Source organism: Crocodylus siamensis, chromosome 3 (genome assembly GCF_052110815.1).
Source record: "Crocodylus siamensis isolate JL-2025a chromosome 3, ASM5211081v1, whole genome shotgun sequence".
Taxonomy (NCBI): domain Eukaryota; kingdom Metazoa; phylum Chordata; order Crocodylia; family Crocodylidae; genus Crocodylus; species Crocodylus siamensis.
Window position 1 is genome coordinate 59,175,170 of NC_143397.1, and position 26,581 is coordinate 59,201,750.

The window sequence follows — 26,581 nt, forward strand, 5'->3', positions numbered from 1 at the left end:
TTGTCCTTAAGGCTGTCACAAAAAAGCAAGAAGAAGAAAGACAACCCACCCATCTTTTGTCTTAACAGTTTTTCAGAGACTTGAGTGGGGTGGAATAGAACACAGGAGGCAAGGATTTCGTTCAAACGCAAGATATTCTTCTTCAGAATAGAACTGCACTTAGTTGCTTAAGTCCACTTACATGTCTAAGCGGTGGTATAGAATCTGACACATACTGATTAAACATCCTAACAGATTCCATTTCAATTAGTAGCTTCAAACAAGTAATCAATTAAAACTGAGAAAAAATGCCTTTAGTCCTAAAGTACTAAATATGGATATGAGAAAATACTGTAAATTTTGTATATCACTAATTTTAGAGAGAGAGATACAGGTTTCCCTTGCTTTATGCTGTACATGAGTTCCTGGAAAACAGCACATAACTCATACTCACATAAAGGGAACCCACTTTAGAATGTAACAAATAGGGATACATTCCAAGCCCTCAACTGTACTGACCCCCATACCCACTTCTACCACTTTTAGAAGACAATTTGGTACTCACCAACAGCAGACAGTACACATGAGGACAGGGTGGTGGTGAATATTATCATAATGGGGATGGCAACTACAGAAACACTTGTGGCAGACAATGAGTGAGGAGCACAGATCCACACAGGAGACTATATTTTGGTGTGCATCACTCCCACAAAGCAGCTGACTCTGGGCTTCCACCACATAGATCGCATAAGAATGAATTTATGTTGCATATATTGAATTTTTGGTATAAAAAGGATCATTGCATAAGAGCAAATTTGCACATACAGAACACGCATAAAGTCAGGGAAACTGGTAGTTAGCCATATAAGTCTGAAGTCAAGCAGAAAGTAAAGCAGGGTGGCACCTCAGAGACAGACTGGTTCAGAGAGACATGAACTTTCATAGGCCCTACTTCATCATTTGTAGACATGCCCATGGTGTGGGACAGAGTGTCTGACTTCCGCTTTTTTTGCTAGCAGTTATCTTCAGTTCTTACTGGGTGTGTCTACATGTCCATTTACACCAGCTTAAATTTTCTGCACAGTAAAATACTGTGCAGCAAATGGAAATAAACCAGCATCTACATGTTCAGACATTAAGGAGCATTAACACTGTGTGTGGACTGACTTGGAACTAAAGTTAGTCCCAAGTATCTCCATACACACAGTGTTACTGTAAGGTGTCTACACGTGCATTACTCTGCAGTAATTAATCAAGCGTAAATCTGATACCTGCATGGTACAGGTATCAAATTTACGCTCAAGTCAGCATAAGTCACCGTATTTGCTGTGCAGTATGGGCATGCACCTGTAGACACACACCCATACTGCACAGTAATTTTGGTTTCTGCACAATAAGTGTGCATGTGTAGACGTGCCCACTGTTCCATTACTTCTGAAAATAGATAGCTGTGAGGGCTTTATGCATCGTATTGACTAAAAGTTAAATTACTTGACCATTTGCTCAGCATCATAATTACATTATACCTGGGATTCTACTATTATGTAGAGATGCCAAACCAAGCCCCTACATCTGCAAACCAATACATTTGCTGCTTAGATCAATTTATATAATGCACTAATAATTCACTCTAAGGAGGCAGAGTTTATACCTTTTTTGTTTGTGAGCTGAGTTATAGCATGAGCAGGCATTCCTCTGCATGGTTCTATTTATGTAAACCTTCTTTTCTTTAACCCCTTGTATAGTAAAGCTCAGGAACAAGACTAATTAGATATAGAATCATAGGAAAGTAGGGCTGGAAGGAACCTCAGGAGGATCAAGGCAGGATCATCACTATGCCATACAAATATTTGCCTAATCTACTCCTAAAACTACACAATTAACCCTGCCACACAACTACAAGGCATACTGCCCACAAACATGAAAAGTAACAGATTGTTCTTATTTTCAATATTGCATTTTACTAGAGGTTGCACAGCCCCAATGAAAAACTGGGAATAACTATCCCATGCCTCTGATTTTCATGTAGTAGTTTCTTTTGTTTTTCTCTAGATTTTTTTCTTATGAATGAGCACGTACCTACTATCACTTGCAGGGAGAGGCAGGTGGGGGAGGGACGAAGGCATTAATTGCGTAAAGTTGGTCATTTCAAATTGTAACTTTGCTCAATGAAACCCAGATATAAAGCTTGGCTTTACCTACTTGATTAAATTACAGAAAGATTCAAGAAAACATTCCAGTTCAAAATTAATTTTAATCATTCGAGATTAGCTTTTGTTACACTTGAGAAGTATGGAATGCAAAAATCAAAGCTTGGTACATTTCCCTGAAGGATGGTATACTTCATGTCTGTTGTTTAACTACTTGGCATCTTAAAATGCTGGACTGAAATTCCTATCAATAACAAACTTAATTTAATAAACACAAACTGGAACAATATATGTATGTGCTTCTAGCAAAAAAGGTAGGAACAATTTATTGATAAAACGAAGACATACAAAGTGCATAAATTGCTTCTGCTTTGGGAACTGAGATTATACATCTTTTTCATGGGCAATTTAGGGGCAGTTAACATTTAAACACAAAGGTTGTTTCTATAAGAATTATGTCAGATTTGTTAGAGTATCCTTACCAGTTTTTTTGGCAGAGCTCTTCCTTACGGAGCAGAAGATGTTGGAGCACTTCATCTAGTTGTGAAGAGTTCTTGTTTACACATACCCAAACAACAAGGCAATGCCAAAGAAAGGACTGAATCTTGAATGCTTTTTGTTCAACTTCTAATTGAACTGTCTGGTCAAAATTTAGGGTAAAATAAAAGAAAATTGAAGTGAAATGCATAGGTAAGAGGTACTGGATTAAAAAGTTAGTCTTTGAATTTTGCTTAGCATTTTATTATTTTATAAAACACAGTACTACAAATGTATCTAGTATCTTTCACACAATGTCTCCCAAAATCTCAGAATATAGTCATCAGAAGAGCTCCTGTTTTGTTCTCTGGCTCTTTCTGTATTCTAAAGCCGTCACCATTCAAATTTGTTTTTCTTGATATAATTAATATAAGGGGCCCTACTTATATGTTTACAGTTAAGCTTGTTTTACAGCAAGTATATCAATATAAACTGCCCTGCTGGGATTTTGCTCCATTTGGAGAAGGGATTTATGAAAAGAAAATTTTAGTTTGGCATTACATACAGTTTCATTGATTCTTGACTATTAACAATTCTTGACTATTAACAAAAGTACAAGTTCAGTAGTTTGAGGTTTTATGTCCATCAACCCTTTGAACTGGTGAACTTTCATAGAAAATTGTAAATGAGTAAGGCCTCCAGTACTGCATTCTGAACAGAACTTTGTGGTAATGCAAGTCTTCACCTCTACTTATCAGATTATAGGATCAAAGCCAGGCTACAGGTGTGGATTTCTACTCATTTTATAGTATGTATGTCTGTATGTATGTATGGGGGAGGGTGCGCGTGTTTGTGTATTGTATATTACATATCAAGAGACGTGGAGTGTTGACTTAAAGAGCCACACATGAAACAGGATATGCTAGTGCAGACCTCTCTTCCTTTGTTGGAGTCCTTCTGACTTCAGTAGAACTCCATAATAATGTAGCAACCTTCAGATTAGATTTGTAATGATTCATCAAAGTGAACCTGATTGGTGCACAAGGAGTTTTATACACTTACTTGAGTTGCCCGTGTGCCACTCATGGGAATGCTGCATGAACTAAACCCATCTATATGCTCCTGATCTGCACATGCTAACTCCTGAAAATGAGGTAAAGTAGCTAACTTAGAGCACTACCAAATGCATGTCTGCCACCACTTGGGCTGTCTTGGGCATCTATATTGGCATTGGCTCAGTGCAGCTCTGTGAGGCCTCATTTCCGAGATTTGCTGTGTGTAAAGCAGGAGTGAGAAGGGTTGCTTCACAGTGGGTGCATCTACACAAGACATTTCCTGAGGAAGAGACTAATTAGTTCCACAATAAAAGATCTCCATCTACATGTGTGGAGCTATTAGGCCAGAGTAAACTAATTAACTCCACCATAGGTTATTACTGCCAGATACAAGTATTATCCTATGGCAGAGTTATTTACTCCACTGCATTGCATATATAGACACCGACAGGGCTGGCTGGGGCACAACTGTGCTTCAGTATGGAGGCTGCCTGCTGGCTAGCCCCTCACTGAAGTGCCTTTATGTCCCAGACAGCCCCTCCACGGCACACTGAGCCAGGTTGGAATAACCCCGGGGTGGCAAGCTGACCCCAGGGGGCCCCCTACCAGCTGGGGCTGTGCCATCCCTAATCAACGTACTGCAGTCCCAAGCAGACATGTAAACACCGTGCCCAGGAGCAATAAACCTCAGTGAGAACTGCACTGGAATTTATTTAGTCAAATTAATTTAATGTGTAGATGCACTTAGTGGCATCCTACAGCACACAGCAGAGGCAGTACAGACACACCCTTATCAACTTCTATAATAATCTACTTGTAAAATTATTCATGTCTATCATTTATGCATTAGCGTGTGACTACTCCTGCTGCCTGGCTTAAATAATGTATATTGAAGGAAAGAATTGCCATGCTGGATCAGAGTTGAGGTCTATCTAGCTCTGGTTCCTGTCTTTTGATAGTGGCCAACAACCAGGATGATTCAGATGAAGTTTAAAGAACTCTTTAGTAGGCAGATGTAGCATAATCCTTCCCTCACACCTGCAGTTGAAGCTTCATCTGCTTTGTAATTTTAAGAGAGTGGTGTACCCCTAAATTGTGAGGTCTAATATCCCCTCTATGAAACTAGGATAACTCTGAACATTCTTGATATAGGTATAAATGTCCAAACCCTGCTTGTTTTGGAAATAACTTTGAAGTAATATATATTCATTATTCAAAATAGTTATAAAAGTGCAATCACAGTCCAAAGAGAAAGCCCCAGTCCAGAACAAAATACTTTATGGCCTTATCCACAAGTGCAGGCTCTGCAATGAGTCTACACATTCATAGGAAAAACTCTTTTCACAAAATGCTTGCTTCATGGCTGACAGAGAGCTTCTGGGGAGAGGAAGGGGGGTGAATGTAAATGAGCAAACTGCTCCTTGAACTCTACTGCTCTTGATTTCTCAGGTGCATGAATTTCCTCATTGGTGGCTATGCTGAGCCTGCAAGTTAATTCAGCTTAAGGCTTGTGGCAAGTTTCCTGCATAGCCGTGTGTAAGTAGGAGACTTAGCAAACTCAGGGAACAGGCTGTGGACTGGAATTGTTTTTTAAAATTAGCCAGAGTTCCCATGAAGGAGCTAGCATTCATCCTCACTTCTTGGAGGATGCTTGAGGGCCCCTACTGCTTGATTCAGTAAACCTTGGGGGATAATGTATTAAACTGTGCACTTAAATATTTAGTAGAAACTACGCTTTGTTAATTGAATCACCATCAGGATATGTTTTAGCTGTCTGCTCCTAACTTGTCTAATGTTTCTAAAATCCTTTCTGCTCTGTTACTTTTATTTAGGGATTCATAGCTATGACAAAGAACAGCAGACCTTGAAATAAGGAAAATAAAAATAGACATAGAAGAAGCTTCTGCAATCTGCTGCTGAAACGTGTAGGTGTGTATTGCCTATAATTTATTAGCAGCAGTGTCAGAAAGATTGACTGCATTCAAAAGCCTCAGACACCTGATTTTTCAGAGGAGATTCCTTTAAATACTAAGTAATGTTGTTGAAGGCTGTAACAATTCTTTTTCATAAAAAACAAAGGTTAGGAATAGATTATTATTCTGCTAAATTACACGGTATAAACTTTTCAAATCCCTAAACTTTCTATGAGTGAAAGAAAGGATAGAGGTGGTTTGGGCACCAAAGCACTCTTTCTTTCGTCCCTCCTCTTTGGTTTCTTCCTTTAATGATCCAGGCATTTTAAGAGTTTCTTATTTCTTATTAGTGAGCAGAGGTCCTTGTTATGAGAAGGTTCTCTTTTATTTTCTCTCCTCGTTCATTGAAGAAACTTGCTCAGAATTAATTAGTTAATTAATTAAAATGATGGTATCATTTTCACATGTTGAATGCAATAACAAAGGGTGGGGAGGATTTTTCCTTCAGGCTATAGCTGCAGCAGCATAAAAGTACCACCAAGTCAGCATCTGGCTGGTGGGGTTATTCCCCTGACATAGAAACTACAAAGCCTTTTCTGAAAGCTGTAGGGTAGGGGGTTTGTTTGGGTGGTGCTTCGAGCAGGGATAGTAGTAGCATTGCTATCGCACTTCTGTATGACGCTGCTACCTATGGGCAGTTTGGCTGGGACTGTCATAACTTAGCTAGCATTTCTGAGCCACCTACATTGTAGTCCCTTTTGGCCCCTGAACTAATCAAGAATCAGGAGGGAACAAATGGTGACATAAAGCCATTTTGGGCTTAACCCCCACCCCACTTCCTCTTTGGTCTGTAAGTTTAGACTGTGCCTTCCTGGCTAGGGACAGAAGTTACACATAAACTGGTTTAAGTGATCAGAAACTGGTTTAAACCTGTAACAGAACAGAAGTTCCGTGCACAGAAACCAGTTTCAAAATGGTTGGAACTGATTTAAGATAAACCTAGTTGAATGCAGTATCAGATTCAACTGACTTGGGTCAAACCGGTTTATGGAACTTCTGTCCCAGACCCCTTCCTGGTTTAGGTTAAATCAGAGTCCCCCAGCATCCCAGCATGCTTTTCCCTGGGCGGGGCTGCCTGCTTCAGAGAGCAGGGCTGGCCCCACTCCTCTCTTCCCTAGCTAGAGCACTGTCACTCTTCCAGCTGGCTGAGAAGGGGCTGGGGGACTGCAGGCACAGCAGCATCTCCTGGTTTTCCCCCTATCCCACACCCACTCATAGCTCACTGCTCAAGCAGGGATCCCCCCCGCACCCCAACAGCACAGACCTCATCTGCACAGACCATAGCCAGCATCTGGTCATGGTCACATCAATCCTATGCTAGCTAATGCTGAGAGATGTCTGTATGTGCATGTCTCCAATTTCACTAGGACAAAGGCAGACAGAACAGTGTCCGCTTAGGACTTTTTGGTGCTAATCAACAGGTCAGCTGGTAATGTCCCTCCATTTCTTCCTTGAAAAAAACTTGTTTAAGAAGAGCTTGAACTAATGAGAGAGGATTTTGTTTTCTCAATGGACTGATAAACTTTGTGTTATCAGCTCCCTGCTGGCTCCCTTGCCTGTCAGTTTGCTGCAGACAGTATGATGAAGCAGGAGAGGGAGATTGAAAAGCTCACTATCATCAACAGATGCATGCACTACATACAAGCAGTCCTTTCTGTCCTGTCTCCCTTGCCTCAGAGCGCTAGCTGGGGACCGGGGTCTGGCAACACTCCCGCCCTTTGAGTAGCAAACCAGGAAAGCTTGGTGAGGGCTGTTTTCCCCTCTCCCACCAGGCACACTCCAGGTGGAGCCTGTGCAAACCAAGGTGGGGGTTTAAAACACTCCCTAATAGTAGAATACTGCCAGACCTAGCCATTCCTGCCCCGCCCCCCTCAGCTCAGCACTGAAGAAGGGAAGGGAGGGCTTGTTCTAGTGCCCCCTGACTTCTAGCCTGAGCCACTGCAGACATGTGCCTGCATTTCTTGATTCAAAAGTAAATGTCTATCCACTTGTAAATCGGTTCAAGCTCGTGGGTTAGACTAAATTGAAATGATTGAATCAATTTAGGCTCAGGCTTTTTGAATGCCTGTCTCTAGCCCCTGTGGTGCAACACTAAAAATAAATTACCAGCATCTTTTTTCTAGCCATGCAGTTTGTGGACACTCCACTTTTACTTTTATAATCACACTCTTGCATAAATGCCATACACCACCCAATGCCCAGGTGTTTCAATACTTAACATTCGTTTTCTACCAAGGCTTCTACCAGCACTTCCCCATTGCTTGAAAGCTGTTCAAACACAGCTTGAGGGCCTAAACAATAACAATCATATTACAGCTACTCTTTCTTCTTTATATTGTCTTCCTATTAAGTAGAGGATTAATTTAACTTGTCCCATTCAGTCTGTAAAGATCTTCACAGTGGGTTATATTAAAGATCTTCTTCTGCAGGCTTGTCCTGACATAAGGCTTGTAGGATGTTCCACTCTCCTACTTTCTATCTGTCTCAACGCCCCACTCCTAACTGATAAAAACCCTTTTCCTATCAGCTGTTTATTATCCACCCACACTTCTTGTTCTGAGGGAGCCCAGATTAGTGACTGTCAGGCCATGCTGTGAAGCTCATTCTTCCCTCCAAGTGCTTCTGTGAGAGGGTTGGCTGCTATGGTTAGGATTGGTTTGCTATGTTTCTCATGATGAAATCTGAACTAGAGGAACAATTCCTATTTTTGAAGAAGTCAGCTTTGAAGAGATTGGTTAAATATTTCATTATGATTATTTTCCCTTTCATTTTTCTCGATGTACTGAACACCAGCACTTTTCTCTGAGACCCCTAATGCAAGAGGAGTAAGTGCATGACCACGGTGCTTCCAAGTCTAGCTATGAATCAGATGCATAGAAAAGCATCACCTAGTTCAGAAGCACTGAGGCAAGTTGAATACAACAGTGGTTCTCAACCGGGATAATGCCACCTTTGAAAAAGTTGTGGGGGGTGCCCTGACTGAAAATGTTGACAACCAATGCATACACCATTCCTCTGCCCAAAGAAGTATACATGCAAGTGGCTACAGCCCTGGATACATGTTTTTTAAAAAATATTTAAATATTTTCTTTTCATGTTTAAGGGCCATTGCTCTTATAAGAGTTCACGTGGCTCTGCCACAAACAACATTATAATTATCTTAATGAAGTTCAGCTTTGTGACCCTGGAAAAGTCACTCAGGAGCATATTTGCTGAACAGGCTTGTTCTAAGCACTTCACTTAAGTGAAAATGTGAGTTCTCACTTTTTTGTGCCTCAGTTTCTCCACCTGTGAAATGGAGCTAATACTTAACCTCTTTAAAACATACTATAAGGCTCTTGGATGGAAACTTTATTTAAGACCTAAAATAGACTAGTATCATGACCACTATTTTTATTTGGGTTAGGAGGAAAAAACCAGAAATGGTGCTGGTTATTTTTCAGACATTGTTACTCTCTCTCAGGTAAGTACATGACTAAGTAAAGAGAAAGGAACAAGAAATATTGTTCATCTAACTGAGACTACATCAGCTCTTTTGAAGTATTAACAGCCTGCGACCTAGACACATAATTAGGCAGTTTTTAATCATATCAATGATAGGTTATTGTGTATCAAATAATTATGGTTGTATCATCCCCTACTACAGAAAAAACAGCCAGAGGAGAAAATTAACTCAAAAAAATTCTTCATGGCCCATTGCACAGAAGTTTTGATGCCTAATCCCTTGGTGGGGGGCGGGGAAGGAGGCTTGGGGCTGCTGAAGGCAAACAGGGAACATAGTGATCCAACTATGCTGACACCCCAGGATCCAATAGGAAACCTTTATATTTCAGGATAGCCTGGTAGAAAGCCAGCTATTTCTAGTTTCCCTGATCTGCAGCCTTCCCCCCCTGGCAGCATGGTTCACTCAAGTGCTGTGTTGCCAGAGGAGGGATATGCATGAATCCCTTTCCCCACTCCCAACCAGTTTGAAAGAGTGAGCATTAGTTAAAGCTGTCCTAAAAATGGAATGTGTAAAGGGGACTCTTCCAATTGTACTAGTTAATTACACTGATAATTAATTGTATTAAAAATGTGGGTGGTGAATTCATGAAAGGATCTGTCTTACAAATCCAGACTGCAATCTCTCCAAATTGAAGTCTATTCTGTTTATCATTTTACTGTACTATTGACAATTTGTCCAGTTAAGCTCAGCTTTAATAATTTTCACAGAACTGCCAGGCATGCTTATTTGATCACAGTAATCCTATCTGATGCATCATACATCATCCGATTATGTTACCCACCGTGCCAAGAAGAGTCTGATCCTGTCTTCCTTCCAAGCTTACATCAGATCCTGATAATGATTCAGAAAGTACCATAGCACCACATATGGTTTCTCCAGACTCCCGCATAAAATTCACAGCCAGGAAGAGGTTTGGAAATGATGAGTACCGTAGTTCACAAAGTGAAAATGCTATGGCATGAAAAATAATTTGGTGAATATTATCTTACTATTGTTTTACAATGTGTTTTGTTTGGCTTTTACTTATTATATGAGATTTCCCTTTACTATTTTACTGATAGACCACTATCAAATTTACCACAGGGTAGATTTATAAATATTGTGTGACCTCTTGTGGTACAACAAAATACTACAAATATGATTCATAGCTAATAACTTACATAACCCACAAACTACATACAACTGAAGTCTATCATGATGACTGAGTTCCTAATTAACTATGGCTAACTCTGAACAAAGATGAGGCTTCCAGGTAGTAATGAATCACAATGTGAAATCTCTCTTGTTACGTCAGTTATTCGGTAACTAGGTATTTCTGGCTGACTGCTGGCAAACCAAATTTAACTTTCCTAAACAAAAGTGTAACTTTTTTCTCAAAATATTTTTGTAGTTTGATAATACTTGAAGTTTCATATTTAGCATTCATACACTGATATCTATAATACAAATGTGGTTTGATTCCTGTTAAAATATATTTGACATAGAAGAGATTTAATTTCATGTATTCAGTTGCATGAAAAAGAGGGTTTTGTGAGAGGACATAACCTCAGTGGTTACCTAAAAGAAGGTATGACTGCCTGTAAACCAAGATACTGGACACTGCATATCAGTGTAAGTACTACTTTAAGAATGGCAGGTACAGGAAGTTCTATTGTGAAGATGTCTATTACTGTATTTATACATTGTCTGTAATAGACCACTGTGGACAAAGCTTGTAATATAAAAAGGTACACTAATGGGAAAGGTACACTAGTGGGGAAAAAGTGGGTAATCATTTTTTTTAAACATCCGATTCTTTGTTCTTCATTTTGTGTATTACTCGTGGCCATGACAACCAATGATAGTAGCAAGACTGCAATGCCTCTGCAGTCTTACTACAGCAGCAGCCTACTGATTCACTGCATCCAGCATATGTAAAGGCAAAAAACTGAAATATAATATGAATGCCTGTCATTAGGTCTGTTTTATCAGCAGTGCTGGCATAATAAATAAATAAATAGGAGCCTAAGTCTATGAGCACCCTCCCTCCCCATTGTGGTCAATGTCAGTTCTAGGTACTCAGCACCCTGAATAAGGTTTTCAGCACCTTACAGGATTGGATTATATGTCACTACAGTACCCTAGAACTGCTTAAGGATTTTGCAATGTTGACTTTTTTCTATTTATAGCAATGACCTTTCATCACCTAAAATATATGGTAATATCTAAGAAAGCTTTGTGTGTGGATTTCATGAGTAATTAACATCAATCAAATTCCAAAGAGGATTTAAATAAGTTGATTTGATTCAACTTCATTTTAATTTTTCAGCATTTCTACATATACTGCAATATCTATTGAGACCAGTCAATAGGTTTAAAAATCACAAGATACAGGAAATTTTTGGCACATGCCCTGAGACTATATTGACTAACTTGCATTTAGTAAGTCAGGGGTGCAGAGTTGTTCTAATTTTTTTCTTCCTTTTCACTTATAGACATGACCTTTACTATATACCTCATTTAACAAAACTGATTCCTAGCTTATTTACAGTTCCCAAGTAGTTAAAGGGTATTTTTCAAGAGATTTTCTCTATATAGAAAATATGTAATACTCTACCATTTAATCCTATTTGAAGCCCATCTATCTGTTCTTCAGAAACGTCCAATTGACCAGACAAATGAAAAACAAGGAGCCTTAAAAAAACCAAAAATCCAACCTGACAAAAGAAGTAAAAATATTATTGCTTTCTTCATAACGCTTACAGTAAATATGCAGATGACATTCTAGTTTACAGGGCTACACCATTGTCATCCTCCAACTATATAGTGATATAGCTCTGTTATATTATATCAGGAGAAAACCGGAATGCTAAATTGGGCCATACATATTTACACTCTACACATATAGTGATTTTATGACTAATGAATAATTTTACTGTGTGTCTTTCAGTGTGTATTTATGATACTTAATAAATGAATAGTAATATCTTGGCACTTATATAGGTTTTTACTCTAAGTGGTTAGGACTAGTAAGGGACTCTGAGTCACTAAGCTTTTTTTGTAAGGAGAAAAAACACATTTTGGTAAACCTAAGACTGCATTTGTTGGGGATTCAACTTATCTGAGGAAACAAAAACACAAGAAAACCCATAACATGGTATGATGACCGGCAAAAATGCCAGTTGGGACAACAGGGGAGCCCTTATCTTTTTCAATATAGCAAGAGACCCTGAAAATTGAAGTGGCAGAGTATAGGAACTTCATCAAGGAGGCCCTGTGTGAAATGCATGCACACTGTAGTAATGTCCGTTCTGCCACCATAGGTTTAGATAGTACATTTGATGGCTTACAGATTTGGATGGTGGTTTAATTATATGCTTGTCAAGCTGATAGGGGCTGAAAAAGCTATAAACCAAGTGAAAAGAATCGAAAAAAGTTAATAGACTTCATACAGACATTGTTAAAGAAAATCATTTAAATAAAAACATATTTTTCCCCTCTCACCAAAATTTCAGTCAAACACAAAATGTCAGAATAATTAGACTCCCTGGAGCAGCTGGAGGATACAGCTTTATTTCTTTTTGGAACTGAATGTATTGCAGTTGGATTTAGCTAAAGATTCAATACAGAATATATTGAATCAAAACAAGGGCTCCATTTAAGACCCCTGAGCAAGACGTAGGTAGAGCAATCATCTTTACTGTGCCAAGTGTATGTGACAAAAGCCATGTCTAAAGAGAGAATACTGGCAGTAACTAGGGAAAAAAATGGGTATGTTTTATTTTGAAAATCTTGATTTTTCTTCTCTTCCCAGATCAAAGCTCATGAATACAGGCAAAACCAAGAGAATTTGTTCTTCTAAAGAAAGGGTTTGGAAAAAGGAAAACATTGAAGCATCTGTCTTTCTTCTGGCCAGGCTCCCAGCCAGGGAGTAAAGGAGAAAACATTTTATTTGGAATATTGAAACAGCACAAAGTGTTTTAAGTAAGTAGAAAAATCCTACCAGGCTGTTAATCAGAAAGAACATTCTTGTATTTCTCTTGGTCTTATACAGTTTTGGGGCCACTGGGAGACCAGCTCTTAAAATGCAAAGGTCTCTAGAGCCCTGGAATTGTAACATGAGAACTTTCACTAAGGTCATCTCTGCTTTTATTCCAGAACCATGCTGTTAGTTCACCTCCTTTCCTCACTTCTCCAGTGCTCCTGGATCTCTCTACTGCTATGCCACTCTTTGGTCCACAATGGCCCATGTAGCTACTTTTGGGTTTCATTTCAGAAAGACTATGATGAATCCAGGAGCTCCACAGAGTAATCCTGCCCACTTGCTCCTCCTCATATGCCCCAGTGCCTAGAAATTAGGTAGTGTAACTGGTTTGACACAGCCAGAGCCATGCTTGGCCTTTGTCTCAGATGTGCTTCTTGGCGCATGCTTAGGTCTGTGGTAAATTTGCTGTGATGTTCAATATCTGGGCTCTGATACATGCCAGCGGGAACAAGTGGGCAAGGCATGCTTCTTGGCAGCACTCCCAGATTCAACAGAGGTAGTGCAGACATGCCTTAAAACCAGCTGCTATTGCACCCACACCACCTCTCCTCGTATGATACAGGGTGAAGTACCTGATAGGAGAAAGTGTCATTGTATACCAAGGGACAAGGCTAGGGCAGATGTGGGGTACGGTCACTGGCCTGGCCTCTCCCAGGCTCGGGATACTCCGCACCTAACTTGTTTTCACTTTCAGGGATGGAAAGTGAAATCATGTCAGAAATATCCTTACAGATTGGAAAGCTGGGTTGGAATTAACAGGATGAAGTTCAATGCTGACTAATGCAAGGTGCTGCACCTCAGGAAAAGTAATAAAAATACAAATACAAAATGGGTGACTCCCGGCTGTTTGGCAGAACTACAGAGAAGGATCCGGGAGTCTTGGTAGATCGCAGACTCAACGCAAGTCTGCAGTGTGATGCAACTGCACAAATGGCAGATGTAGTTTTGGGAATGCATCAATGGGAGCATTATATGTGAGACATGGGAGGTGACAGTGCCTCTGTACTTGGCACTGATGAGGACTTATCTAGAGCAGTGTGTGCAGTTTGGGGCTGCACATTTTAAAAGGGATATGGAAGTTAGAGAGGGTCCAGAGGTGGGTGACAAAAATGATAAAGGTCTTGGAAGGCAAGTCGTACAAGGAGAGGCTGAAAGAGCTAGCTAGACAGTGAAATAAGCTGCCTAGGGAAGCTGTGATTTCACCATCACTGGAGGTGTTTAAGAAGACTTTGGCCAGCCACTGGTCAGGGATGCTCTAGGCATAGCTATGCCTATGTTTTACTATGAGTATTTCCCATGCTTCTGGGCTTTACTGCTTGCCACATGGGGCCAGGAGGGATGTCCCCCACTCCCTCTCTCCTTCATCCCCCTCAGGCTGCTAAATATCAGGGCTTTTTTAAGCCTTCCTCAGAGGCATTGGGGATTGGCTGTAGCCAAGGCTGGGGGTTGGGGCTGGGAAGTGACAATGCTCCTGCTGGGATATGAAGTCGGAGGTTCCTGACTAGAAGGTGTTCCCTTCCACTCCGGGTCAGACCAATCACCATATTTGGGGTTAAGAGAGAATTTTATCCCATGGTCAATTGGTATGGACTGTGGGGGTTTTGCCTTCTCCAGTAGCAAGGGGCATGACCCCCTTCTTGGGATCTCTTAAACATATATTAACAATCTTTACAGCAGAAGTATGTTGGCCATAGTGGTCCTCCTGCTTTAGAAAGGTTAGAGTATTACATCTGATGTTGTGTCAGGCTGGCTGTGCAGTTTTTCTAAGAGGTTATATAGTGGATTTGTACTGGATGACTGGGATTGGGATGATCCTACCTCAGGCAGGGGGTTGGTTTAGATGATCTCCTGAGGTCCCTGCCAGCCCTACTTCTCTATGATTTTATGATGTAGTTTAACATTTATTTGAAAATTATTACTCGTATGCTGATGGGGGGTGGGGGAGGGAGGCGATCTCTACACTTATACAATCCTAAAAGTTACAAGTGATCTGCTGGATGGGTAATACTTTGTTAGGATGCCAAAAAACCCAACTGTTCAATCTTGCAAAGTCTATGCAGAGACTGGAAGACAAATCCGTCCACCCTCATCTCACAAAATGAATAGGAGTTTCTGTTTTCAAAGAGTAAATACTGAAAAGAAACCCTTACAGTGTGTAGTTAGAGCTCCCAATTACCTTACTTACAAGAAGATAAATCTGCAGTATCCCTGACAACTTTTGTTGTAAAAGAAGGAAATGGAACTTGAACTTCAGGAACCCTTAAACCCTCGTAGAATAAACAATATGTGCACAGTACAAGTCCAAGGACCTTATTGAGTCATAGGAAAGTAAAACCAGTGCTACAGATCCCAGACCGTTCTTAGAGATGCCATATCCTTTCCTGGTGTTTACTGGATTCATACTCTAATGGAGATCCTGTCACAATAAATTTGCCACAGATCTCACTCAGCATTGCCCTCATGAAGAAAATTTCAGGGAGCTTTCCACTAATTTAAATACCAAACACCATGAATCATTCACCATTGTTGCAGCTGCAAAACAATTTCAGCAGCAACTGTCCATTTGCTGAAATAAAATCTTCTTTGAGACTGAACAAAGTTGAAAAGAGAACATATTTTAAGGTTTTAGTTAAAATCCATTCAATCTGAACGTACATATATATTGCATATATATTTCTGACTCTACTGCACTTTATTTTACCACTTTAAAAACTTCAGCATATTCACAGCTAAATTTAATCAACAGCAGTAAATTTCTGAAAAATATTTTCATTGCTATGAAATAGCCCTTTTGGATGCATTTTTCCCCAACTTTTCAACCATTTCTATTACCAACCCTCAGGTTCCAATATCCTCCCTAGCCAGCCCATTAATTAACAGTACACCACATGCATGTTGTGTGGAATCAAGTCTCTAACCCAGTCTATTACTCTTGCTTATGAGAAATAGTGTTTTATGTTTCTGGGCTGTGACAGAGGCTGCAAATACACATTCAAATCATCCAAGACAACTCTCCCAGATTTGTTTTCCTGAGAGAAAAATGGACTTATACAGAAGTTCAAACAGAGAAGCAAGAGCCTACAGTGTGGACACAGAATACACTTGCCCAACTCCTTTTCTGATATGTTCTAATTAGAAAGCATCAGAGCAGACTCGATTAATCTAATTAAAATGCTACAACAATGTCACCTTCACATGTATTCACCATCCCAGTGTTTCAAAATGACAGCGCATTTAACTAAAGCGCATTGAACAAGCTTTAATTAAAGTACCCCCACCACCATTTTGAAGTGTGTGGTGCTGAATACACAAGATGCTTCAGGCATTTTAATTAGAGAGGCTCCTGAAAGCTGCTCTAATTAAAACGTCCACCCTCTCACCCCGCTCCAGAACCCTGGAGCATGTGTAAAGATGCCCTGGGATGCCAGGGGTCCCTAGAACAGCCTAGAGCCTTGCAGTCTTTTTTTCTAAATGAATGTGGGCAGGAATTGTCAGGGACAGGGAAGGTGGGGACAGGGTATAATGCCCAGAAGAGTCCTCCAGTCTTTCCCCTCCCCTGTGCTATGTTGGAACCCAGCTAAGGCTGGGCAGGGTGTATACACTTATATGCTTTCCTGCACCCAAGTACTGTAGTGTGATTCAGGCAGGGAACAAGCCAGGAGCAGAAAACATCCCCTAAGTGCTTCAGTACTTGACTTTTCTAGATCAAAGCTGTAGCAGGCACCCCTAGCCCCTGCTACTTGAGAGGTAAGGAGCTAGCACCAAAGGGCTGCTGTTAAGTAGGAAGCAGGGCAGGGGTCACCTGCAGAGCTACGTGTGCCAGGGAAACCCACTAGAGGTTAAAGGGCAGCAGGGGAGAAGGCACAACTGAGGCTCTGACCTGAAACTGCAACACCTGTGGGCTGAGCCATGTGACTACAGAAGGCGGGTCTCCAGCCTATTAAAAGTCTGGCCCTGCCTCCCACTGCAAGCAGAATAGGGAGGAACTCAACCAACCAGGAAGCCAAGGAGTTGCTGCCAACCCAGCAGCCAAAGGGTAGGAGTTGGTTGAGGACCTGGGGGGATCCAGAAAGGGTCTACATATAGATGGCAGAGTACACTGGAGGAGCTGATGCAGCTGATAGAGGTGGATAGGAGGCCACAGGGTTGCCACAGGTACACTCAGCATTTCAGGGTCTGCGACATGGTGGGCTGCGTGGGGCGGAAGCCCAAATACTTGAGAGATAGGAAACTGAACCTAGTTACAGGGCCGGACATGGGTATACAGGGAGAGCAACTTCACCCCAGGCCAGGGACGTGGGGGCGGGGAGGGGAGGGGTGCTGGGGAGAACTGAGAGTAATCTCTTCCTGAGTCAGGGATGCCAGGCGGGGCTAGGCAAAACTGAGGGCAATGTTGTCCTGGATCAGGGATGCCAGGGGACTGGGCAAAACCAAGAGCAGCTTCATGCCAGGGCAGGGATGCCAATGGGGCTGGGGCAAGGTGCAAGACAGAGCCAAGGGGCCCAGAGACCGGAGACATATAGTGAAGGCTGAGAGAACTGGACCTGCACCCATGGGCTGGGGATGGAAGCCTGAAGCTAGAATAAAGTGGGGTATAACAGGGAGCCAGAGGTCCCTGTTACTGAGAAGGGAGAAATACAGCTGAAGACCCAGCAATATAAATAACCATGCAACCGAGAAAGGCTGTGGGCCGCAGACTGAAGCAGCCACAGGGAGGATTGAGTGGCTCATTATCCTGAGAGCAAAACACTTGTATGAGCCCCTGACTTACCTTGCAGTGATAAGGTGGCACTCTGGGAAGTAGGTAAGGGGAGAGGGAGAAACCACTCAGCCACTGTATCAGAACTGGAATACCCCAAAGAGCACGCCATGTACCCAAGGAGGGGAACTTGTATAGGGAGAGTGATAGTTTGCCCTTTCTTTATGTACTTTTATCCAGAACAGGGCTGTATGAATTAATCTTATTGCCTGCCTGTTCTTTATGTTAGTTTACCCTGAGAAAGAATGGGGGTTTGTTAAAGGGACAGCACACCTTTTTCTTTCAGGGCATTCTTCCAGCCTGAGCAGGGAAGGTTTGGGTTCAATAGATAGACTTCTTCTGTTTAAGCTAACCAGTTGACCAGAAGTGACTATAAGGGAAGGAGGAGGTCAAAGGGGTGTCCAAGAGGCACAAGAGGTTGTGGAGAAGCTTGAGAGAGTCCAGAGAAGAGCCACACGCATGATCAGAGATCAGGAAAACAGACCTTACGACGACAGGCTGGAAAAGCACAGGCTCGGGGGTGATCTGATGGCCACCTATAAGTTTATCAGGGGTGACCATCAGTATCTGGGGAAACGTTTGTTCACCAGAGTGCCCCAAGGGATGACAAAGTCAAATGGTTATAAACTACTGCAAGACCGTTTCAGGCTGGACATGAGGAAGAATTTCTTTTCTGTCCAAACCCCCAAGGTCTGGAATAGCCTGACATCAGAGATGGTTCACGCACCTACATTGAACACCTTCAAGAGTAAATTGGATGCTTATCTTGGTGGGATCCTATGACCCCAGCTGACTTCCTGCCCTTCAGGCAGGGGACTGGGCTCGATGATCTTCCGAGGTCCCTTCCAGCCCTAATGTATATGAAATCTATGAAGAGTATTGTAAGCCCTGCCAGGGGCTGGGGCTCATAACTTAAGCAAGATACCACCAAGAGGGCCAAAGTCTGGACAAGAAATACAGCTGAAGCAGTCCAGAGCTGGAAAGGCTAAGACCAGAGCTCAAGAAGGGCAGATACCAGGGCTGGGCCTGGAATCCATGTTCCTCGGATAGTGGGCTGAAGGAAAGATAAATCAGCTAGATGAAAGGAGCCAAGGCTGGGAAGGCCAAGGTTCCCACAAAGTTGCTGAGTATCAAAAAGAAAAACAGTGGGTAGGGCAAAGAGCTTTGCTGTGGTAATGGCTGGTAACAACTGTGAGGCATGTGCATGGCTATAAGGGAGGTTGGAGGACACAGACACAGCCTTTAAGGCAAATGGTGCCCAGAGGCACTATTAGGGAATGGACGGACAATAGATGCAACTCTCGCTGGCCCCTGGGCAGCCTCCCAACAGTTTTTCCCAAGTAACTTCAAGGCATGGCAGAAAGGAAAAGGGGACGACCCAAGCACCCAGAAGAGAAAGGGCTCGTGGGGTCAAAAGAGCGTGCTACCATGCCACTTAACCCCGGCCCTGCCATAGGGAGCTAAAGCCAAGAGGGCCGAGGCCCCTACGGGAAGGCAAAACTGTGGACAGAGTAACACCTGTGAGGCATGGACATGGTGGTAGGAACACAAGGATGCCACAAATTCAGCTCATAAGAGAATCAGGGCCCAAGGAGCCCCAGGCCAAAAGGAAGAGTGAGAGGAAATTTGTGTGCCAGGCTCTGAGCACCAAGTCAGATGGGCTAAATTGTGCTCAAGAGAAGAAATGAATACTGAGAGAAAGTAACCTGGGCTCACCAGCCTCTGAGGGAAACCGCCCCTGATTACCTTTAACACCAAGGTATGACCCTGAGAGGCTGAAGCAGGAGCCATACAGGATTAAGGCAGTCATTTGGCGTCACAGCTGCCCTTGGGTGCCATCCTGTTACAGAAGCACTCCTGTGGGAGAAGAGAGAGAGAAGTAAAGCACTCTGGGATTGTAGAGATTGGATCTGTATCTGCTGCCTGTACAGAAGTTCTGTCTCCTGATAGATATTCTCCAGGGAGAACTCATTCCCATGTTATTTTTCTTCCTGAGTGGCAACTTTTAATCTGGGAGAAAAATTATGAGACAGCAGGGACGCTCCCTGGAGCAACTGAGTGTCTGTCCAAGCCTTAACTGAGATCCTTGTCTTTTTGTAAAAAGCTGAGTTTCCTTCTCAATTATGTTTGGGAATGATTGCTCAGAAGAAACAGAAAAGAGATATGATCATGAAGTGCAACACTGGATTATTAAATAGTACAAGGTAGGCACATCTACACATGCATTTGCTGCAGCACCAGTTTACTTGCAAGTAAATTATTCGCAAGTTAACAGTGCCAGGCAGGTATCTACATGTTCAGGGAAACAGGAGCAGATTTGCTGCCAATCTGCTCCCGCTTCCCAGGGCCCTGGAATGGGCCACTGCTGCCACCAGGGGAAGCTCCAAACTACAGCTGCAGCTGCCAACAGTCAGCAGCCCTCTTCAAAAGCCCACCTTGCTCACTGCTCTCTGGCCAGCCACTTCTCTGGCCAGGAGCAGCATGTGCAGCATAGGGATAGCATGTGGCAGCACTCTCCTCGCTGCCTCTGACTCTCCTGGCTGCCCCTGGCAGTGACAACCAACGCCCCACAGTCCTGCTGGCTACTGCATTGGCCCTGCTGGCCCATCATGCTGACCGCTGCCTGACCCACAGCCCTCTTTCTCCTCCTGGCTTCCACACACTCAGCAACCACCCGCCCATCTGCTGCATGCTGTCCTAGGGCTGCCGCTGTACACCTGCCACCTCAATCCCATCTGCCTGGCTGGACCCCACCAGGAATGCCAATGATGGGCTCCTCCCCATGGACACCTGGCTAGTCCTCACCTTGCTGAAGATGGTCACACCCACCAGCCTGTGGTATTTCAGACACCTCTTTGGCATGGACACGGCCACTGCCAGGGAGGCTGTCCTGGAGGAGTGGAGTGTCCTCCAAGAAGTACTAGGGACACTGTGTGCCACATGCATGAACCCCTAGCAGTGGTCATGGAGTTCCATGGCCTGGGATTCCCCCAAAGCATCAGGGCCTTTGATGGGACCCATATCCCCATCATCTACCCGCCTCATGGAGACTTCCCCTATTACAGCTGGAGGGCTTTCATTCCATGGTGCTCCGGGCCATCATGAACCACTATGGCGCCTTCACGCATGTAAGTGCCAGCTGGGCAGGCAGCACCCACAATGCTCACGTTCCAAAACTCTGGCCTGCCAGGCCTGGTGGAGAGTGGGTGCTTTGTGCCAGGTGTGCCAGACTTGCAGCTGGGTGATGTGGTAGTTCTGTCCCTCATAGTTTCATAGTTTCTAGGGTCGGAAGGGACCTGAGCAGATCATCAAGTCCGACCCCCTGCCATGGCAGGAAGGAGTACTGGGGTCAAACGACCCCAGCAAGGTGTTTGTCTAGCCTTGTCTTAAAGACTCCCAGGGTAGGAGCCAGCACCACTTTGCTTGGAAGTTGGTTCCAGATCCTAGCCACCCTGACAATGAAGTAGGGCCTTCTGATGTCTAATCTGAATTTACCCTCTGCCAGCTTGTGACCATTATTTCTGGTCACTCCTGGTAGTGCTCAGGGGAACAGGGACTCCCCCAATGCCTGCTGGTCCCCTCTGACTAGTTTGTAATAGGCAACTAGATCCCCCCTCAGCCTTCTCTTGTGGAGGCTGAACAGGTTCAGGTCCCTTAGCCTCTCCTTGTAGGGCCTGCCCTGCTGCCCCCAGATCATATGAGTGGCCCTCCTCTGGACCCTCTCCATGTTATCCACATCCCTCTTGAAGTGTGGTGCCCAGAACTAGATGCAGTACTCCAGCTGCGGCCTGAACAATGCTGCATAGAGGGAGAGGATCACCTCCCTGGACCTCCTAGAGATGCATCTGTGGATGCATGACAAGGTACGGTTGGCCTTCCTGACTGCGTCCCCGCACTGTTGGCCCATGTTCATCTTGGCATCAATGATGACTCCGAGATCCTTTTCTGCCTCTGCACTGACAACAGGGGAGTTCTCCAGCCTGTAGGTATGCTGCTGGTTCTTCCTCCCCAGGTGCATCACCTTGCACTTGCCAGTGTTGAATCCCAGCCTATTCTCATCCACCCACCCCTGCAACCTGTCTAGGTCCGATTGTAGCCTATTCCTCCCTTCTAGTGTGCCCACATGCCCCAACATCTTAGTGTCATCAGTAAATTTGAATAGGGTGTTTTTTACCCCCTTGTCCAAGTCACTGATGCAGATGTTGAACAGTGCTGGCCCCAGGACCAAGCCCAGAGGATGCTGGTTACCAACTCCTGCCTTGGATTATGCAGCCCTATACTGGCCAGCTGGACCCCTGCTAGGCCCACTTTAACCACTGCCTGGGCCAGATCCACACCCTGATGGAATGCACCTTCAGGCACCTCAAGGTCTGCTAGTGCACCCTCACTACCCACTTTGAGTTCACCTCCCTTGGGTCATCATTGCAGAGGGACAACCTCCCTCAGGTCATCATCACAGCCTACGTGCTGCATAACATTAATAAGCCCCAGGGGGAGCTCTTCCACAAGGCCTGGGCCAAGGAGGCATGGCAGCGGTATGCAGCATCAGCAGTGCCTCCCCCACCAAAGCCCCAGGAGAGCCACACACCCATCAATGGGGGCCAGGGCACAGGGTGCAGGAGGCAGTGGCTGACCATCTCCTCCAGCACATCCCACTATAGACCACCTGCACTGCCACCCACAGACTGTCCCCTCTTCCCAAACTTAGCACCATGCTCACTGCAGATGCATCTCAGAAGAACCCCTCACATCAACCAGAGCCACCCCCACCCCAACAGAGCCCCTTCACCATCCACATCATCCACCAACAATAAACACCCTTCTTCCCTGTGAAAACTATGTACAATGTCCTTTGTGTGCCACCCTGGGGCAGTGGGCTGTGGGATGGGGGAACTAGGGGATAGAGCTTGGGGACAGGTGGCCAGCATCCCAGCCTCTGGCCATTCCCCAGTGGGTGTAGACTCTGTGGCAAGTATGGTGGGCAGGAGGCTTGCTCAGGAGTTACAGTGGCCAGTGCTCCCCCTCTGGCAGGCAGTGTCCAGGGCCAGCAGGGCCATAATGTGGTCTTAGCCCCCCTGCAGGCAGCTCTGGCTGTATGCCCGCATAGAGCCATGGCAAGTAGCAGACCCAAGCCCAAGTTGAGGGACTGGGTGGTGCTGGACCGAGGGCAGTATGCAGGCAAATACAGGTACCAAAATTACTCACAATTAGGGATTTTTACTGAGCAGTAAGGGTGCGCATATGTAGACACATGCCCTTACTGCACACTAAACTATGCTACTTCACAGTTAAGCACCTTGTGTAGACATGCCCAGTGAGTCTTCTGCTACACAGTTTGGATTTACTTGCTTAGCTTTGAGAAGAGATTGCCCTCGTTTGGATCATTCCCGTTTGTATTACCTTAATATCATCCTTTTTCTTAAATTCATAACTGTCTTGCTGCTGCATTAAGACTGTATAACTTGACATACTGTATCTCAGTTAATGATAGTCCAGATGGGAGAATAAAGAGTTCACATAATTTAGCAAGAGAGCCACACATTATGCAAGACTGTCACTGAAATTATGAAGAAATCCAAGTTAACTTTATGCATTATGGACAAAAACGTAGAGACTTTCATATGCATTTTATAGTGCCTCATTAAATACTCTGTGAAAGATTAAATTGTATTTTCCTAATGTCTTTTTGTGACTTCTCAGAGATATTTGGTATTCAGAGATAGAGAAAAATTAAGATTAAAGCAAATTATAGCACAAGACTGCATCAAACAAAACTATAAAATACTAAAACTTTAAAGTCATGTGACAAATTGGATCACATTCTGTTTTCATTTATACTTATGCAAATCCAGTTATTTAATAGATTTCATGTCATCAGTATAGTACAATTAGGATACAATTATATAAAATACACATATTTATAACAAGAAATCTTAATAAAGACTTTTAAAAGTACTGTAACCTTTGAGAACTTGACTTCCGTTGAGTATAAGTAACATTCCCATGCCACATCAAGAGAAAGACGGAATAAAACGGTTTCAGCGATAGAAAGTAAAACAGGGATATGTTCCAGATGTATTGGAGCTTGGTCTAAAGAAACTAGAAGGAGATCCAAAGCCTCTAAAGCAGAAACAAAATGGAGAATTATTTCATTCATGCTCAGTGCTAAGAGGCCCATGATTTATACCTCATACACTGTATTCATTCACAGTTTCCACAAGCATCAAGCACTTGCTTAATTATGAACAAAAATAAGACAACAAAATTTACTTGAGGGTTTTTTTAAGTTTGTACTCCAGAACAACTGAAACCTCTCTGATAATCTGTATTTATCAGTTACTGAAAAATTCTAAATCTGAAAGAATAATATTAAACAGGGTACTGAAAAGGTGTAATAATGCAAGTTATTTCTTGAAAGAATTACACATTTTTAGAAAGTTTGTATAGTATCCATTTTTGCTAGATGTGCTGATCTTTTTTGCTATGTCAATGAAATGGCCCATACAAAATTATGGCTGAAAAGGCAGGATTGCTTTTTATGGTTGAAAAGGTTGTTAAATTGGTCTTTCAACTATTTCTGATATTAAATAATGGCTTTTCTCAATTTTGGTTAAAGATTTGTGTGAATCTTGTGTTCTTTAAAGTGACAGATTTATAGATCCCATTGGCAAAATTTAGCCAAGCAATCACTATGCAAATTTCTCCAAATTTTCCTGTCATTATACCTTAGTCTTGACTTAACACAATTTAAGTCAACCTCTAAAGTCTGTAGAATGAAAAACAAAATACCACAAATCCTGCACGGATGAGTGAAATCACAGTCCCACACAAATCTTCTGAGTTTAGGGCTCCCTTTCTCCACTCTGATCATCCATATGTTATATGATGAAAGAATCAATCTTAGTCCTAATAAATTTTTCAGCCTCCTTCACTCATCCAAAAATATAGGTGTGTTGTTATTATTTATAATGCAGTAGTTCCCAAAGGTCTCAGCTAGGGTGAGAACCCATTTTGCTAGAACAATACAAATATTTAATAAATTACAGTCCTTGGCCAAAAGAGTTTATAATTACCTATACATCCTTGCTCCTTCCTAGCTCCCAGGACTTTTAAAAAAGTATTTCTCTTCTCCAAAACACTGAAGAAGATATATCTTTGTTTTATTATGTCAAAGCCTTTTCTCTTTGCAATCAGTAAAACTGGTATACTTTTGCTGTTATTTATTGAATGATAAATGGAGGCTTGTACATGGATGAAACAGTTCCCTGCCTCAAGGTATTCCTTGAGGGCATAAGACTGTATGCTTACAGATTGTGTTGCAGGATTATGGCCTAAACAGACAGACAAAACAATTCAGACATGTAATTTATCTGTTGACCAGTGTACGTATTTATTATTAAGTGGTGCAGCTACTGTATTATTACTTTTTAAATAATTCAGTACTTATTTGCTTGCAGATAGTAGACTGATCTTAATTAGTATGTTTGAGGAATAATTTGAATTAAAAGAGGCTGGCCAGTTGGCCTAACAGGAAAAAAAGGCAACAGGGCAAGCAGGGTACCAGCCTTAAGCACTTATTTAGAGGCCTGTGTGTGGGGAGCCTGAAGCAGCTCAGTGTCCTCTGCCCCCCTAGTTTCTGGCATTTGACACAATCTCCCTGATCCCTCCAGTACCCCTTCCTCACCTCCCCTCTGCTCTCTGTCATCTCTGTCTAGGGTGCAAAAATCATTAGTTATGCATCTGGAAAAAGGTTTCCATATTTTTCCAACAGCACTCCTTCCCCCCTCTACAAGTGTTTTGAAGGTAGACCTTCAAAGTTATACAAACCTGTTTCAGATCATCAAACCAGACTGAAAGTTTGTAAGTAGAATGCACAGTACTAGAACGTTAATAGTTTTCATCTCCAAAGTCACCAGTTATTTGTAGTGACAATAACCTCTCTTCAGCTGAGATCCCTTCCTTTGTTTCTCTTCCCTAAATTTTACATCTATCAACCTTAGTTTCCAGATTAGCTATTTTATTTAACACTTCCTTCTCAAACTTCCTGTTTCTGGCAGAGGTCATCTTTTTCAAAGCATACAGAAACATACGCATCATTGGCTTGCCTCACTTAACTTTAATTTACATCAAGGTGTAAATGGGGTGCAAGCAAGTGTGTAACTGAAGACAGCAATGTCATCATAAAATACAGAATTTTTAGAGCTGAATGAACATGGAAAAAGTTAACTCTCCAGTCCTGTGCCTTAGATTTCAATGTCTTTAATCAAACCCTGCCAGTTATAAGAGAAATAATGTAGCAGTCATCCTGCTATCACTAAACAAGGAGGAGCACAAAACTCTCTGCACACCAAGCTGTTTTGATTTTTCTTTTCCTCTTGAAGAGTATTTCTCTTGATTGCAGAAACCCCCAAGAATACCCAGCTGATAAAAGCAACAAAAGACTTTGATAGTACCCTGGATATTGCTTTCACAGTCATGATGTAGAATTTTCATTTTCTTTACAGATTTCCTTTTTCATTTTATCTAAACAGTTGCTCAAAATGCCATGAAAAACTGAACTAGAAGTGAAGACCTTGCAATAATGATCTGGTAACTTGGTAAATGTAGAGAATATTCCCCCATGATATCCCAGGCTCATGATAGACAATATCATTCTAGA

The 26,581-nt window shown here is 42.7% G+C and overlaps 1 protein-coding gene across 1 annotated transcript in view; it reads right to left on the reverse strand.

Moving 5' to 3' along the window:
- Positions 1–2,607: 2,607 nt before the first annotated feature.
- Positions 2,608–26,581, reverse strand: part of LOC149868307 (transmembrane protein 232-like) — a 40,152-nt gene continuing 16,178 nt past the window's right edge. The window contains exons 4-7 of the mRNA XM_090037206.1: positions 23,885–24,042; positions 11,736–11,835; positions 9,921–10,090; positions 2,608–2,769 (exon numbers count right to left, since the gene is read on the reverse strand). Coding sequence (XP_089893332.1) covers positions 2,608–2,769; positions 9,921–10,090; positions 11,736–11,835; positions 23,885–24,042 — 590 coding nt within the window. The remainder of the gene's footprint in view (positions 2,770–9,920; positions 10,091–11,735; positions 11,836–23,884; positions 24,043–26,581) is intronic.